At 36.6% G+C, this 18,744-nt stretch overlaps 1 protein-coding gene and 1 long non-coding RNA gene across 3 annotated transcripts in view; one reads left to right on the forward strand and one right to left on the reverse strand.

Moving 5' to 3' along the window:
• CSMD3 (CUB and Sushi multiple domains 3) overlaps positions 1–18,744 on the forward strand; it is a 720,137-nt gene that overhangs the window by 190,907 nt on the left and 510,486 nt on the right. For both annotated transcript variants that reach the window (XM_037381737.1, XM_037381738.1), the window contains exon 5: positions 10,833–11,040. In XM_037381737.1, coding sequence (XP_037237634.1) covers positions 10,833–11,040 — 208 coding nt within the window. The remainder of the gene's footprint in view (positions 1–10,832; positions 11,041–18,744) is intronic.
• Positions 868–2,716, reverse strand: LOC119145339. The gene is made up of 3 exons (XR_005103394.1): positions 2,625–2,716; positions 1,908–1,991; positions 868–1,233 (listed from the first exon to the last, which is right to left on the reverse strand). It is a non-coding gene; the product is annotated as an uncharacterized LOC119145339 (long non-coding RNA).

The raw sequence follows: 18,744 nt of genomic DNA on the forward strand, positions 1-18,744 counted from the left end.
TTTTTGGGGGGGGGGGGGGGGGCGCCGTGGGGCAGGGCAGGGAGGTGGTTGCACAAAATTGTATGCTGTATTCTAGAAGCTATCAAAACCAAACTTGTAACAGAATTTAAGAAAGCATTTGAAAACAGATCTCCCCCCATGACTCTGAAGCCCACATACTTCTCATCAGCCTGCTCCCACTTCAGAAAATGTTAGCAGTTTCTTGGACTGAAACTCTTCAGAACCCAGACAAGTTTTTATATTCCACCCTCTGCTATGTCTGTATGCTGTACATCCCTGTATTATCTTCACCTGTGTGGTGGGTTGACCTTGGCTGGCTGCCAGCTGCCCACCAAGCTGCTCTCTCAGTCCCTCTCCTCAATAGGGCCACAAGAGACTACAGATGGAAAAGCTTATGGGTTGAGATACAGGCAAGAAGATCAATTACCAATTACCATCACAGACAGATTGGACTTGGGGAAGTTTAATTTAATTTATTGCCAATTAAAAATAGGGTATGATAGTGAGAAACAAAGACAAAATTACAACACCTTTCCCAGTAATTGAGTGTGGCTCAATTACAGGTGTTTGAATAGTTTCTTTGTGGTTCAGAGGCAAAACTGCAAAACCAGGTGTAAAAATCAGCCATTGCTAAACACATACTTTAGCATAGTTTCTTCAGTGAGAAATGGAAAGAAAAAAAAAAAAAAAAAAGAGGTATTACATGCTGGTCTAAGACTGGAGTGAGGTTCTGCTTATATGCTTGGGAACAGAACTAAAACTCAAAAAGGAGCCAAGAGCCAAGGAACTTTATTTGCCCAACAACAGGTTTGCAAATGCAAAGGAGAGAGCGAGAGATAAAGAGAGAAAGGAAGGAAAGAATGAAAGACTTCACAGCAATAGCTACCACCCCAGAGCTGCAGCGTCCCAGTCAGTCTGATCCATTTCCAAGTGTGGTGGGGGAACATTCCATCCGATGTTGGTTGGTTCCATTGTTTTATACGATTGTCACAAGCTGTTCTGCTTAACCACACCTTCCACCCGGCAGTGGTGTGTGTGTCCAATACCGTCAGGTGGTCTTCAGAGGTCTCCAGACCCCTTGATCCTCGATTGGGTCTGGGTGCATGCGCAGGGGTTTGATGAAGTTTCTCAGGATTAGCTCCTTCTGTTGCTCCATGGTGTCAGTTGGTGGGTTTGCTGCCTTAACAGTGTTGAGATAAACCTCTGCTGTGGTAGTGGTGTTGGCTTCCTGCCCTGACAATGTTGATATAAACATTTGCTGTGGTGATGGTGCTGGCTTCCTGCCATAGATAAACATTTGTTGTGGTGATGGTGTTTGGTGTAAGTTTCCTGCCATAGCAATGTTAAAAAAAACATCTGCTGTGGTGATGGTGGTTCTCACCGACTCAAGTCTCTTACAGGAGGAGATCCCTAACAATTTCTAAAATCTCATATGATATGTTGTTGATCATCTCTCATGTTTGGCGTGTTTGGTTTAAAAACAATACAGATTTTAATGACAAAATTACATTTCAAAACCATAGTAAAAAAACCTTTTACTTTGCAGTTATTTAAAATAATTAGAAAGAAAAATAATTTAATTTCAAATTGGTTAATTTAAATATTCACTTTTAGATCTTATTTTTCTTTTCTTTGCCTAAACAACTAAAGTAATTTCTGCTTTCCTCTGTATTCTATTTCTAATGAATTTACTCTTAAGCCCTCTGCCCCTCAGCAACTCACACAGTAAACATCAGACTTGAGAACTATAAAATCCGGATTAATGTCTTAATTCAACACTGCAGAACTGCTAATCTTTATTGTTTCACAAAGCAATTTGAAATAGTTTGATCAGCAAGAAAACTTTTTAATTTCTTCCCTTGTGCTCACACAAGGAAGGCTTGTCCAAATATATTCATTTAAATTACCTTGCATTGTTTGTAAGCAATCAAAGCACCAATGCCTCCCCAAGGTTCATTTTCATGTGAGAAAAGGTGTATTTCATTCTCTTGCTGGAAAACAGCAGTAAAGGAAAAGTTGGCTGATGTACGGACTGGCAGGTTATCTTACTTTGTTAAACACGTTTGTGAGTTACTCCATCAAATTTCAAGTCCTACTCCAGAATTTTTTTAAAAATGAACCAGCTATATTTTTAACTAAACAACTTCTGATGTTTTCCAAATACATAGGCAAGAATTCAGCAGACCACACACTTTTCACGTTTTGTTGTAAAGCCTGCACAAACTATTGGCTTTATGTGCCAAGATTTTTCCAATGTTAAAATTCTTCCTTCTTTACAGATAAAATAATAAATGAGTTTACTGTGTGGTGTTTACTACAAAGGTACTTTTCCTATCGGCAACACTTCAGAAGAGCCCAACTCCTCCAACCACACCCACATCGCTTCCCTGAGGGAAAACAGCCAGCCCCGAGGATCTCGCTGGACTATGTCGCCAATTAACAGAAACATTGAGTTACCGGTTCAGGATTTGCGAAACAAAAGAAGACCAAAAAAAAAAAAAAAAAAATTAAACACTTTGAGAAAAAGACCTTCCACCCCTTTTACCCGCCTCAACTTCGCCCCAGATCCCGCCTCCCCCCCACCCCGGTCCCCCAGCGCCCTGCCCCCTCCTGCCGCACCTCACCTCACTCGCCCCGCCAGCGACCTGCCGCGCGCAGGGGCGCGTGAGGTGGCGGCGGCAAACGGCCTCTTTCGCCCTCCTTCTAGCCCCGCTCCTGTCCTTTGTCCAGGCATGGGTTCCTCCAGGGGCCCCTCTCTCTTTACGACCTCTCTTCTATACGGCCTCCAGCGCATCCGCACGTGCACCTATAGGTTTCCTGCTGTGCTCCCCCACGTGCCTCCCGCCCCCGCCGGCGGCTTCTCGGTGGCGGCTCCTCGGTGGCGGCCGCGCGGCGGCCATGTCCCTGGCTGCCGAGCTGAGTGCGCCCAGCACTGGGCGCTTCGCGGCGTCCCCTCACACGGGTCACCCCTGCGGCTCCCCTGCCGGTTTTGCCCCAGTACGGGGACTCCAGCTAGGCACAAGTTCCGTGGGTCTTGGTAGTAATTTCCTTATGGCATAGCTCGTTTTTGTGGATTTATCTCAAAAAAGGCAGGCTCGGAGACAATTTATTCCTTGTAACTTCTGCTAGAGCACCATTTTAAGCTCCCAAGCTTCCTCACGTTTTTAGCCACAGATGCTATAATGTGATTTTTTTTTTTGCTGGCTGTCAAATCTGTATAAATTTTACAGCTAAACTGAGCATACAAATGAAGTATTTGAGGATGTGAATAATGTAGATTTATAATCATCCTTGGGTTTATTTGGAATTTTAAATCTGTGAGTTTTACGAATTGCAACACAAAGCCATAGAAAATAAGACTTCCATATGTCCTCTAGAAATGTTTTATGGCCCTCTCCTCAAAAGCTGGGTGAAATTTACATGTCCTTAATGTCAAATCTGTGAAGCTATCCTTAAAGATTTTCACTTTGATGGATGCTTTGCAACCATTTAATTTACATTTCTGAAAGCTGCAAGGTTAGTTTGTGCATAAATTACGAGGAAAAGCTAACATTTATTATTGCAGGTTTATAGAAAAAGCCAACATATAAATGTTTCTCAGAAATTACATATATCTTTTGTTATATTTGGACTTTTTAGAATGTCTCAATATTACATGAAAATTAATATGCATTATACTACATACGCTGTTCTCTATACTTTAAAGACCCATTCATTTATTCTCTGAGCATTAGATTATTGAGACTCAGTTTAAACTAGTTGGGTAACTAATTTTTATTTAGTGGGGCAAGAGCACCATTGCCAAGAAGCTTGCTAACTTAGCGAGGAGGTCTTTAACCTGGGTTTATTGGGGTTGGTGACAAAAGCTTGCAGGTTTTTGGGGAGCAGGGGATGGGGGAAGCATGCACCAGGCAGGGCGATGAGGGATTGCACTCTTTTTTTGAGGAAGTGGGATGACCAGAGACCCATCTCAAGTGCCTGTACACAAACACATGTAGCATGGGGAACAGGAACTGTAAATTCATATGTAATTGCAAGATCAGTAACATTGTCAAAATCACAGAGTCAGAACAGCTGGCGCTGCTGGAGTCCTACAACAGACACACAGATCCTCAAAGAAAGGTGGGTTGGAAACAGGGGAGTGTGGTTTGTGCAAAGGAGGGAGCAGGGGGAACTCTGCTAGAAAATGGCATTGCCTATGAGCTTCTTAAAGATATTTTTGTATGTAACCTATTATTGTGTTCATTTGCAAATTTCATAATCAGATTATTACACTACAGACTTTAAAACTGAGCTTAATTTTCTAAGGGGCTTTCCACTTCAGCTTATATAGTTTCCTTTCTGCTGCTCACCTGTAGCACAGTCAATGAAGAAACTTAATAAGAAACACATTCTAAGCTGGTTTTTGTGAAAGCAGTATAGGATGTGCAGAAAAGTGCAAATCTGTAGTGTATATAAGAGCATTGGATTAAGCACTGGTCAAGTGTGACATTGGAAATTTGTGGAAGTTGCTGAAGGATGAACCAGCAAATTCAGACTTGTGGAAAATTAAGTTCAAAACGTGTTATGAAGCTGCTTCTCAGTGCTGTGTTCTGTAAAAACAGTCTGAGTGTATAAACATACAGACCTATAAAGGGGAAAACACTAAGCATAAAATGCTAGTAGCAATGATACTCAAGCCAAGATAATTCTGAGCTTCATAAAAAAATAATCAGAAAATAATTCCACATAATTGTTATAGACATATGTTAAAACATTCATAATGCATGCCTATTGAAAACTTAAAAGTACCTCCCTAAGCAGTGATCAGTGGGGCTGCTATCTAGGTGAGATTATTTTTCATTTACTTATTTATTTTATTTTATTTTATTTAGCGCTAACCTCTGACAAACTTTCAGAAGTAACAAAAAGAGACAAGGTTCTGGGGAAGGAAAGTACGTTCTGGTTCAGAAATGTTTGTGTAACTCAAGTTATAGTTAAGATAGTGTGTTGCCTCTTTTAATTGACAATATTTTGCTTTCTTATGCCAAGTTACTGCCTGGAGATAATCTCATATTCTTTACCCTTTACTTTGAATATGAAGTTAATTGATTAAAATTCTTATTTAGAAAACACTGGAATTTTATAAAAACTTTTTTTTTTTCCTGTCAGAATTGAGATTACAACTAAAGTGTTGTGGTTTTGTAAAAATATCAGAAAGTATTAGCTGTGTAATTAATTTCCATTTCCATTCTACTTTATTGCATCAAATAATCATGAGCTGTTTTGGAAGGATATAAACCAAAATATCTTTCATTGAGAAACATCTGAAGATACTTAGAGTTATGCTTCACATTCCACATAATTATTTTATGCATGTAAGTGGTCTATTTTTAATGTAAGTTAAATATGGGGTGATAGAATACAGAATGACATTTTTCAGGATCCCTGTTTTCTTCAGTTTTCGTCTAACTCTTAGCAGTTAGATACCATTATTTAAGGCAGCAGTTGACTCAAATAAAATTCTGTAGATGGTTAAAATTTGTGTAGACATATACCTATACCTCTGTGCATGCATTTGCTATGCAGAAACAGGTAAAGTAGTTTTTCACATCACTAGTGGAATCAGTAGTTAGTATTATGTGTTTACCTATGTTGAATACTTTTGAAGAGCACTGGAGTTTCTCAAAGAATTGATAGCTTTCTAATGTAAAAATCTTTCCTGATATTCAGCTGAAATGTAGTTATTAATATGTATATTTAAGAGCAATAATTAATATGACTGTAAAATGCTTTAAAGGGGCTGATAGAATGCGGATTCCTTTAGATTGCTCAGATAATTTGTGTGAAATAAGACTGCCTAAAATTTGAAAGAGCAGACAACCGTATGTCTGGGGTTGTACCTGAACTACACTGTGTAACTAATGATCAAGATATAGAGGAATTACTGCAGATCCTCTTAGCTTTTCTTTAAAATTAGTTCAGCTTGCTCAGAACCTTTATTGGCTATTGTAATGATCATTGTCTAAACTTCGAAAGTTGGTATGCTTTTTTTCCTCATGTTGTTTTCAAGAACAGATAATGGATGTCTATTACTCTGTGATGAATTAAGCACTTAAGTTTAACTGTTTGTTACACTGTAAATATCTAGATAGATAAAATTACGCAATACATTGTGTGCCAGATTAAAGCTTGATCAATCATGCATTCTTATTGAATTCTCATTGCAAACCATGAATTTGAAGGCCTATAAATCACTAATAATATTGCCTGTCTTTGATCATCTATCTTATTGAAAAGTACAGTTCAATATTTATGTTACTTTATTGCAAATATCATTGAAACCTACAAGAATAAGCAGAAAATCAAATTTAAATAAGCCAACTTAGAGAAACGTATTTTTAAAATTTATTATGAAAAGGGAACAGTGAACAGTAAACCAGGAAGATGGTTAGAAAATAAAATACAAAATTTAATTAAATTAATTTTCACCAGAAATCATTTAAATGCATACTCATTTCACATTATTTTTTGCAAGTATTTAGCCATATTTTTTTAAAAAAAGCTGCACGTACCTATGTATATAAATAAAAACTAGTCTATGCCCACAAAAAGCAAAAAAACCCCCAAACCCTCAAAAGCTTTGTACTGCCATAATTATCACTTACATCATAATATCAGTGATACTCCCTCTGCACAAAAACCCTTATGCATATTCAGATATAGATCTTAATTTGTATTCATAATACTTTGAAAAGCTTTTCTAAGCCAAGTCCCCACCTTGCGTATTTCTTTGAAAAATCTTCCCCTTTCAGCATTAGGTTAAGATCAGAAAAGTATGTTTGGAAAAACGACATCATGGCAGTATGCATATATTTTGCATTTATGCCTTTGTATCATATTTGCAAGTTTGTGGATTAGGTAAATTTTCCCAGTACATGACAGAATAAATTAAATTTGAAAATATGGGGTAGGAATTTTAAAAGTAGATTTTTTTTTTTAGGTGTCATCAATGGTACCTATGTATGTGTAATTGCGTATTTATTATCAGATTCTATCAAGTCTTAACCAAAGTATTGTCTTCTTACCATTCCTGTTAATGTTTTCCTCCATATTTGGTAACTGGAAATTAAAAGAACAGGGACAGATACACAACTCTTTCAAGCATTTAGGTGCTTAACTGCTGTTTAGGTATTACATTTTGATTGCAGGGATTGGAGTGTGAGACACAAGTATCTTCGAGGACTCCTCCTTCAGTGGTTTGACAGAGGCAATTCAGAAAGTTGTGGAAAGGCAGTGAGAGGGGTTCTCAGGGCTCTATATAGAAATCACTGCAAGGAGTATCTTTCCTCTCTTTCTTCCTTGTTCACCTATCATTATTGGACTTGTTGCAGACTGATGAAGATGGGCTACTGTTAGTCTTCATAAATTTCTCTTACAAATAAGTTATTCTTTTGTTTGTAATGTTTCATAACTGACACCTAAACAATTATGCTGCAATATGAGGGAAACACAGGTGCCAAAAGCAGATTGCACAGAAACAATTATTACATTTTCTTTTATTTGTCAGGGTTTTATGCACTATAAAGTCAGTGGTAGAACTGCGGTCAACTTCAGTGTTTGTCAATTTACTTGAAGACCAATTCTTTTTTCCAGTGGTTTCACAACTTAAGGCACCAAACATTTTCATGGGGGTTAATGTTTGGTAGCTTTCTCCTGGATGTGAGCTTTTACCTGTGAGGATCTGACTGCAAGACTGAAATAAAATAAATCACAAGCAAATGATAATGTATGCGGAGGAATATAGAAACACAGTACATTAATTCTGTTATTTATTGGGCTAATGCTTGCATTACAGAGGCTACAATGATATCTGGTGTGCTTTTGGTTATATTTACAGCACTTAAATGTAGTTAGTATTAAATTTATTTGTAGCAAATTTGCTACATTAATCAGAACAAAATAACTGATGATTTCTGTGAGCCATTTTGCTGATGGTAGCAAAACTACATTTTGGCAAAAATCTCTAAACAGATGTGGTTCAGAATAGCAGACATGCTCGTTGACACAGCTTGTGTTTTAAAACACGGTCAGTCTATTCTTTTAAGCATTGGTAGACTTTAGCAACATTTTTAGTGAACTTTTTTTTATATTGCTAGGAATTGGGATACCTTTCTCTGTAATTCCTTGGTGAAAAGGAAAAAAGTTCTGTATTTTCCAAAAGCATTTCTATTTTGGGTCTGAAAAAACTAATCCAAAGTCTTCAGTCTTGCACAATACACCTAGTTTTCTGCTTTTAATTTGTTACATGAGCAGAAAAACTATGTCACATGCCACTCTGTCTTTCCAGTTTGCATAAGCTTCAGTAATTTAGCTATGGAAATTTACCTATAAGAACTTTTTTCAGATCAGTACTTGATAAAACCTATTTCAACCAATATTTAAAAATCAATATACAGATCTTTCAAAATCCTTGAACCAGTGTGTTACACATTGTTTTAATGGACATTTTACTTCTGTGAACTTACATATAAAAATTATTCTCCTGTTTGTCCTCAGTGCATGAAAACAAAACTGTATTATTGCCTTTTAGAATATTTTTTTATTCCTTTCACTGTAAAGGACCTGAACCTGTGATGTGATGAGGTTCCTAAGTTTCATTGTATTTATTGGATGCTAAGTACACTGGCTAATTAGTAAGATTAAATCCGAGATGTGTTTTTACTATAATTTTTCAATGTGGTCATACAATAATTTAGCAGAAATTTTAAGAGAGAAAACCTGATATTTTAAACTCCTAAACTACTGTAATTAATTTAAAAGTGAAATGTGTGCCAGAATTCTTTAAAGCTTTTGTTCTATCGTGTTATACTCCTTAATTTATTACTATTATATTTTTTCTCCTTGTTAATTTTTCAGCAATATTTACTGGGGTTTCAGTCTTTCAAAACTTTCTAGGGCAAGTTTTATTCATATAAGCACTCTAATTAAGCAGAACTAAGAATTGCTTTTCAGGGACCCTTCAGACATTTGGGAAATAAAGTGTATAAGTGATGCGATATGGTATTTCTGTCTACTAACATGGTATTTTTGTGTAAGTATTTGAAAGGTATTTCCATTTCTGAAAGTAACAGCACTACATTCAAAATCAATTTTATTAGCTCACAGAAAAATTTTTGACATATCCTCAAAACAATTTTTATTAGATATATGTATTGTTAGGATAGAAGATATACAACATCAGTCACTAGAGATTTTTTTAATCTTAGAATTAGTTCTGTTGGTGTTAGAACTGATGTGGTAAATATGCAATATTTATCTAGTTTATTCGGGATCAGATTTATGTTAGAAAATAAAGCATTATTGTGTCAGATCCAAATACTGTGTGACCAGGTTACTTTAGATATGACACATGCAGAGAATGTAATGTTTGGTATCAAATGTACTTATTTCAAGATGGTTGATGTTGCACAGGATTTTTAATTTAGCATAGTGATAGAAAATATATTGCATAACATCACAAATACAGGTTACACCTAGCAAAATATATAGTTGTTGCAGTATACAGTTTTATCATAATACCAATGTGATTCCCGTTACAGGTATCTATAATATGGTCACCATCACAACACTGGGCATCCCCAATCATGGGAAAGAATAGAAAGGTTGAAGCCAGCTCAAGCTGTCTTTTTGAAAGTTTTTGGGTTTTGTGTGTGTGTGTGTGTGTGTGTGTGTGTGCGCGCGTGTGCGTGTGCGCGCGTGCGTGCGTGTGCGTGTGCGTGTGCATGTGCGTGTGTGTGTGTGTGTCTAGTTTTTATACTCTGTGTTGGGCTGAGTCAAATATTCTTTCCTCCCATGCTGGTCTGGCTAGGTCAGGCAGATATTCATGCTCTAAATGTACTGAGGGAGAAATACTTGCACTAGCAGTTAAGTCAACTGTTGATAGCTGTTTACCTAAAACAAAGGGCATCCTCGGGTCCTCTTTGTATTGAGATAGAAGTCAATCTTTGCAATATCTGTGCTCAGTCATGCCCTGCATTATTCCCTAAACTTTATGGTCACATCACCTTTGCCTATCTCCTTCCTCTGAGTCTTCTATTTTAGGAGTTTATTCGTGTATTCACAACCAGTAAATAATTGGTTGTGATAATTGGTCAAATGATTTCACAATTATTCACATATTGTGAAAAACTTATTGTTATGGTTGAATTTGAAATACTTGATCTATTAAAACTTACATTAAAATTACTGTGATGTAAACATCTTAACTGCGAAAGTGTCTTCCATCTGACATTTGGGAAATCACCCATGAATGGCTTTGGTTTGAAAACTGATCATTTGTTTGAAAATTGCGAAAAGATTTGTTGGAGGAGAGACTTAAACATCACTACATGTTGACAAAAATGAAATATGATAATACATTTAGCATAAGATGGGTAGGAGTCTCATGCTTCTTTTCTCAGTATAATGTGGCTGCTGCACATCATATGTCAGACTGCATATGATAGGGATTAAACTCAACTCACTTTATGAAAATGTTTTTGGTTAAAGCAAAAGAGGAAATAATGACATTTTTGCATGCTATTGTAAAGTGAGTGAAACAATGCTAATCAAAATAATAAAGAGTAGATTGAAAAAGTATATGCCAGCACTAGTATAATAATTTTTAGATAACTGGAATCTGAAGCAATTGCTTATTAGCACCTTAACTTTGCAGCAGCATTCCAAGTCTAACGTGTTAAAAAACCTTAAGAAATCTTTCACCTAAAAGGTAGCAAATTCCTGTTCTCAACAAGAAAGTATACATTTCTAAGGGGTGATTTTATTGACAATTATGATTTTTTTTTTAACAGCTGAGGATGCATGTGGAGGAACCATGAGAGGATCCAGTGGTATCATCTCGAGCCCCAACTTCCCTAATGAATATCATAATAATGCGGATTGCACATGGACAGTTGTGGCAGAGCCTGGTGATACTATCTCACTCATATTTACAGATTTCCAAATGGAAGAAAAATATGATTATTTGGAAGTAGAAGGTTCTGAACCACCTACAATATGGTAAGTCAAATATTGCGATTTTAATATGGTAAAAAAAACCCAAAAGATGATGAAAAGACATTTTTTTTTACTTTTCCTTTTGTCAGTAGATAGTCAACAAAACAAAAAAACCAGTAACAGTTTTTACTATGGCATAAATGTTGATATTCTAATTGCAGCTGTAAAATAATTTCCAAATATACTCCAGGGATGTAACATTGAGATGAAAGGCACTGCCAACTCATTCACCTCACTGTCTGTAGGCCTAACGATTAAAATGTATAAAAAATTGTATATATTTAGAAACAGAATAGAATGGACTGTTGTACTGGTAAGGATTGGTGATGCCTTCAGGGAGTTTCATAATTTCAGAAAGTAAATTGTATAGAGTCCTTTCAGTGCAGAGTATTGGAAGTAGCATTGGTCACAGGTTCTCTCTGGAGTTTCTGTATTGCATGTGTGGTCCCATTAAATAATGTGCTGGGAGTATGACTGTTGTTACACTTATCTAGAAAATTTCCATCCTGATCTGTGAGATGCAACACCCGAGCTGAGTAGACAGAGCACTTTTTTGTTTTGATTTTATTCCAAATATACTACCTTTAGAGAGTATTTCTGTCATCTCAAAAGTGAGTTCATTACCCAGTGTGCAAAATCAAATACGAGATACTGCTTTTAATACCGAGTTGTGCAACTTCGGGTGTTAGGTGAAGTAGCACACGTTGATTGTTTCCATAATCAGATTTATATACAATTACGTGAATATTGATCTGTTAATTTTCAATCCTCTAGCACTGACGGAAGATAATCTACATAATGGTTACACAATCATATTGACTAACTATGCATGCTCATTGAGGGAGGGTCTCTTTGTAGACCAGGGTATCTGGTGTAGGGAGTGTGATTTTTGGTATTATAATTAAGGTAGTTTGCTTAAGGCCAACAAGTGTCAGATATATCTTAATTGCAAGAGTCCTGTGTTGCCAGCTTTCCAGGATGTAATTGTTCTTTAAAGTTGCCTTGTCCTAAACAGCAATTACTTCAGTTAATCATCCTTGATAGCTCTTTGCTTGGGACATTCTGAGTCAAAATATTGTGTACATTCACTTTCTTCAAGAATATCTGCAGATTGTTAAACAAAACCATATGTCCATATAGTATTTGTTTGTTAGTTTATACATTCTTGTTACAAAATTTGATAGTGTTTCTGTCTGGTTGTTTGTTGACTTGGTAGTAGTAACAGTATTTTTGCTAGGCTGGCTTCTGCAATTCTTGGTCTCAGTGCAGTTGCCTTATGTAGAACAAACAGAAGAAATAAAATAGTAAACAACTTCTTTCAAGATCAGTTTCAGTTAAGCAGAAAAACTGAATTACACATTCTGTGGTTTTCTGGCCTGGTATTTTTATGGTAACAGCATCACACTACTCCAGAAACATGTGAATATGACAAATCCTTGTATTTGTTATATTGCTTTAAATATACTATTGGTTCACAAAAAAGAGGACATATGCAAAACTATAAATAACAGTGATGCTCTGCAGTAAAATCTTAAGCTCTTAACTGGTTCATAAAGCATTATGAGGGTTCTGCACAACAGAGGCATGAACAACACCTGATACAACAGGTGGTTGCTAGCCACATTAAAGTCAATAGTAGTCTTGTTTTCTTATTTTCAATACAAAAACCCCAAACGTAGCATAGACCAGATAAACTAAATTGTTTTTCATGACTGGGGAAAATATGGGCCCACTGCTGAATGAGGTGGGTGCCCTGGTGAAGGGCACAGAGAAGGCAGAGTTACTGAATGCTTCTTTGCTTCAGTCTTTACTGCCAAGGCCAGTCCTCCGCGTTCCCAAACCCTGGAGGCAGGAGGGGAAGTCCTGAGAAAGGAAGGCTTTCCCCTGGTTGATGAGGATCACATTAGAGATCACTTAAGCAAATTTGACACCCACAAATCCATGGGCCTCAATGGGATGCAGCCACGAGTGCTGATGGAGCTGGCAGCTCTTATTGCCAAGCCACTTTCCATCATCTCTGAAAGGTCATGGAGAACAGGAGAGGTGTCTGAGGACTGGAGGAAAGCCAGTGTTGCTCCAGTCTTCAAAAAGGGCAAGAAGATGGACACAGGAAACTACAGGCTTGTCAGCCTGGAGGTCATCTCAAAGCATGTGGAGGAAAAAGGTCCTTAGGAAGAGTCAACATAGATTCACCAAGGGGAAATCATGCCTGACCAACCTGAGAGCCTTCTATGATGGGAAGACTGTCTAGGTAGACAAGGGGAGAGCAGTGGATGTCGTCTGCCTTGACCACAGCAAGGCTTTTGACACTGTCTCCCATAACACCCTCATAGGTCAGCTCAGGCAGTGTGGATTAGATGAGTGGACAGTGAGGTGGGCTGAAAACTGGCTGAATGGCAGCTCAGAGTTGTGATCAGTGGTGTGGAGTCTGTCAGGAGGCCTGTAGCTCGTGGTGTCCCCCAGGGGTCAGGACTGGGTCCAGTCCTGTTCAACTTACTCATCAATGACCTGAATGAAGGGACAGAGCATACACCCAGCAAGTTTGGTGATGATACAAAACTGGGAGGAGTGGCTGACACACCAGAGGCTGTGCTGCCATTCAGCCAGACCTGGGCAGGCTGGAGGGTTGGGCGAAGAGAAACCTCACAAATTTCAGCAAAGTCAAGCATAAGGTCCTGCACCTGGAGAGGAACAACCCCACACACTGGTGGGAATCTAGGAGCCCTGGTGCACAGCAAGTTGCCCATGAGCCAGCAGGGTGTCCTGGTGACCAAGAAGGCCAATGAGATTCTAAGGTATATTATGAGCATAGCCAGCAGGTCGAGGGAGGTGATCCTCCACTCTGCTCTTCCCTGGTGAGGCTGCACCTGGAGTGCTGTGTCCAGTTCTGGGCTCCCCAGTTCAAGAGAGACATGGATCTACTGGAGAGGGGGGTCCAGTGGAGGGCTGCGGAGATGATTTGGGGACTGGAGCATCTCCCTTATGAGGAAAGGCTGAGAAAGCTGGGCCTCTTAAGTCTGGAGGAGACTGAGAGGGGATCTTGTCAATGCATACAAATATGTTAAGGGTGAGCGTCAAGAGGATGGGGCCAGGCTCTTTTCAGTAGTGCCAAGCAAAAGGGCAAGGGGCAACAGGCATGAACTGCAACACAGGAAGTTCTGACTAAATATAAGGAAAAAAATTCTTTGCTTTGAGGGTGACAGAGCATGGGAACAGGCTGCCCAGAGAAGTTATGGAGACATTTTCTCTGGAGACATTCAAAACCTGCCTGCATGTAACAGTGCAACCTCCTTGAGGTGAACCTGCTTTAGCAGGGTTTTGAACTAGGTGATTTCCAGACATCCCTTCCAACCCTGACCATTCTGTGATTCTGTGATTTTTAATCTTATATTAAGAAAATATACAAAGCTAGGTAATTACATTGTTTATAAAGCATCAGTCTCAGTTTCTACAAGTGATGCTTATAAGTAATATTCCTTAGTACTTCAGGGTATAGTAGAAGCCTATACACTAATTCTCAGATCTAGCAAATAGTATTTCATAATTTAATTCATATTGCCACCTACATAGTTAATTACCTGTATTAGAATATTACTTAATTGCCATTTAGTTTTTTAAGCTGTAAAACAGAAATCTTTTCAACTAGCTGTCAGCTAAAAGAATTTTTAAACAATAATTTATAATAATTATTAGTGAGGTAATACCAATGACATACAGACAATATGAGTCACTTGAATAGCTAAGTGTGCATTTGGTTATTCTTGAATGTGCTTTATGCATTCAGTCATGAGCTTCAAACAACAATTACTTTTTTTTTCTGAAAAAGGCTTTGGCTATACATAAATGATATAATAAAATTACTTCATATATCGAAATTCTCATATCTGTTTACAAAACAAAAATATTTACAATACTGATTTAATAATTGCTCTCGTAGAGAAGCAGACTGAGAGCATATTCTTTTTTTAGCTTGTCATTTATGTTCCCTAAATTAGACTGATGTATTCAATTATGCAAAAGTATCCCCCCCATATGTTAGGAAAAATAATTTGGAAAGCTTAATTAACAGTAATTTTTTTTACAGTTGTACTACTTTATAACCCCTTAGACTGCAGCTTGAGATTTAATTCAAGGTATTCTAGTTTATGAAGTTTATATAGACGTATATGTTTAAAACTAAAACCAGGCTTTTGGTCGTTCATTCTTGAAAACAAATAGTGCACAATTTGTAAAATTACTGTAAACATATTGGTAAATCTGCAAAGTCAGTAGTATTATAAAATCATTTTGCAGTACTTTTGTTGCTTTAGGTGATTATAGATATATCATGTAAAAAAACCTTCAAACTTTCCTTTTTCTGCATATCTGCATAACAAAGTAGCCATACTTTTTGGTTCTAAGTAAAAAATTCAGCTAGAATATACATCAATTATATAGTCTGGGGTTATCTACAAGAGAAGACTTGGAATTCTTTGTGAAGTGCTAACTTACCACAGTATTCCAGTCAGTCATTATAATATTTCAGTTATGCCAAGTCTTTTATTTAAGAAAATCTTGATAGGCCATTTTCATTTAAGTCATGGGAAAAAAATGCATAGATGCCCTTCAGGTTTTTTATTATCTGATGTCAAGGGGTGATTCTGATATTTGGTAGCTTGAATTGAATAAAAATGAGTTTTTTTCATTTCAAAAGCAAAACTGAGAGAAAATTATTAGTTTGAGGAAATTATTTTCCCCATTTTTTATGAACAAAACGCAAACCTGAAAATAAATGAGATTTAGTGAAATACTTCTGTCTAAGTCAAAAGTTAGGGTTTGAGAGATTCAGTGGTTAAATAAAGAGCAGTGTCATGATGGTATAATTTATCCAGCATATGGAAGTTTGGAGTTAAATATTCCGAGGGTGTCTGAACACAAGAGTTTTTTAATGCTTGTGGCTAGAGTACTTTCAGTTGGAAAGTTTCAGTCTCTTTATTTTGCTGTTGGTGACTTTTAATGTACTGTTTAATAATTGCTGAGCAGTTGGGATGATTCTTTAGGCTGCTTTGACATGGGTATCCTGGATTCCAGCATGTGCTCTAGTCTGAACTGTTAAGACAATTGATAAGATTTCAGTTAAATTGTGTAGACAAAGTGGTAGAATCTCCTTCCTAGAATACTCCATGAATGATGTGCTTAGAGAAGTCTCCTGATGAGAGCAGATGAGCATGGGAAGTATATATTTCACACTGTCCTAGGCAAAGACATTAAATCTGTACCTTCTATTCTTGATTACCAGCTTAATTTAACTGTTGTTTAAAAAAATGATGATTAGTTTTGAATTAACCAATAAATCTTCGGTGGATAGCCTGCAAAGTGATAGAAAATAATGGTTATCATAAAGTATGTGCTTAGAGCTCTCATTCAGACAGCTACTGCTGTAGTCTGAATAAGGATCACAATTTCTTTTCAAAGAACACATTATGCAAATTTTTATTACTGACATGAAGATGTGCATTTATGTGAAGGTGAGAGTGTAGCAGTGTCTCAAATATTTTAGGGAAAATGTACTTAATTTCTACCATGACAACCAAAAAAAACCCAAAGTTTGCAGGTCTGTTTTCTCTGGGTAAGAGTGTACTTCTAAGAAGATCTTTGTATAGTGTTCTAACATTGGATCTACCACTGACATGTTCATACAAAATAGTAGGGTACCTAAGTACTGTGTTATCAAAGGTACATTTGAAATATGATGTAATTACTCCTTTTAAAACCAAATAACTCGCATCACTTCGGTCTCACTAATACTGTATTCTTGGGTATTTTAATTTTCCTAAATGTTGAGAAGGCTTAGTATTTTCCTTAGCAAATTGAACTATAGTATTGTTTAGACCAACACTGTTTCTGATTTTAGCAAAAATCTATTTTTTTCTGTATAAATCTAGACACAATGTAAAATGATGTATACTGAATGAAATTTATGTTGGTGGAACCATAGGCAATTAATTTCTATTCTGAAAAATATTAAAATATTTAATTGTTTGATACTGCATATTTTGTGCACCACATCAATTGCATTAGAATAGACAGCTGTTAGTGAACCATGACTAACAAGATTAATTTCTCCCTTGCAACATTGATTTAGTGCATTTTTTCCCCAACAGAAACACTCCCTTTGCATTAATTTTAAATATTCTGTGGAGAATTAAATTACATTTTGTGAAAAAAATATTACCTTTAACTTAGATGCAACAAAAAACCACCCAGTTTTAAAAGGTTTTGTCTGAGATACTTAAAACACTTTTGAACCTTGAAATAAACTTCTTCAAGATAGCCTGTTAACTTAAGACTCCCTTGCAGATTGTATGGATGAGAAAGAATAAGAACACAAAAATATGGGTCTCTGTTTGAGTTGCCAAATCAGAGTTTATTTGTTCCTTATCAATTTGGGTCTATCCTTGATCAAGGAACATTCCTGATGAACTTTTCAGTGGATTTGTTGGGGTTTTTTTGTTTTTCTTTTTGTATTGTGAAATTAATTTGTTTACTCTTCTGTATAGCACAGCTAAGAAAAATTTAATGAGCAAACTTTATTGGTTACAAATTTATGACAATCATAATTTCCCTGTAAGAGTTTTGTGAAGCCTTCTCATATTTTAAAAAAAGTAATTATGATCTATGAAGGCTGGTAGCTCAAATAAAAATACGAGAACAATCTAGTCCTAAGTAAATAGTATCAGTGTAATGATTGACCAGTAGCTTTAGACACAGCATTCTTGAATTTCACAGTAGATTGTCTTTTACATTTTGTAAAAAGATAATTAGATTTTACCTTCAAGTATTGTTGTAATATTGCACTTGTTGGCTTTTTTCTGAATCCAAGCTTAAAAGCTCTGGTAATGACATTTTAAAATATTAGCAGAACATTTAGAAAGCAGTTAGGCAAATAATATACAGTATTTTATAGTGTGTATATATGCTTAAATAAATATTCATAAGGAATAAACTTTATGTTAAATAAAACTAATTTATCCCTATATTAACTTTTTCTCTGTGAAAAATATTTAATTTTATAAAGTTTTGGTGATGGTGTAGCATGGTGTTGCAACAGCATCTGAACATCATTAAGAACAGCCATTTTTGATCAATAAATGTTTATGTTTGGAGTTCAGTGTCTGATAGTGGCAATAGTAGTTGCTTAGGAAAAGAGTAGAAGACACCAGGATGATATGGTGTGCTCTTCCCCCTTGTGAATTCCTGGCTTCTGTAGTTAGTGTCTTAGGAACTTCTTAAACCAACATTTCCCTTAAAATCACATGTTAAATAGCTGTAAATAGATCTTTCTTTTATTAATTAGTCATTCTTCAGGGGCCATTCTTCAAGACCCTCTGGAGAGTACCAAATGAAGTGATTAATTTTTTTTTAATTTTAGATCCAAGCAGGCTGTGTCAATGAGTTTCCTGTTATCCATACAATCTTGTATTCCTGAGAATAACCTTAATTAATAAGTCAATCGTAACTTTCCTCTACAGAAGATTTATCACCCCTTTCCTTGCATTCATCCCTATATATGCAAATTCTCTTATGTTTTACCATTGTAATCAATTCTCTAAAGCAATGAAGCATATTGGCCTGTGGCTTTCTCTTCACTTTGAAATAACTTAGCTCTTCGCTTTCCTCCTAAGTCCTGGATACCTGGTCATCAATGTTGTGTGAGGATCTGTTTTC

Source organism: Falco rusticolus, chromosome 3 (genome assembly GCF_015220075.1).
Source record: "Falco rusticolus isolate bFalRus1 chromosome 3, bFalRus1.pri, whole genome shotgun sequence".
In the NCBI taxonomy this organism is placed as follows: Eukaryota; Metazoa; Chordata; class Aves; order Falconiformes; family Falconidae; genus Falco; species Falco rusticolus.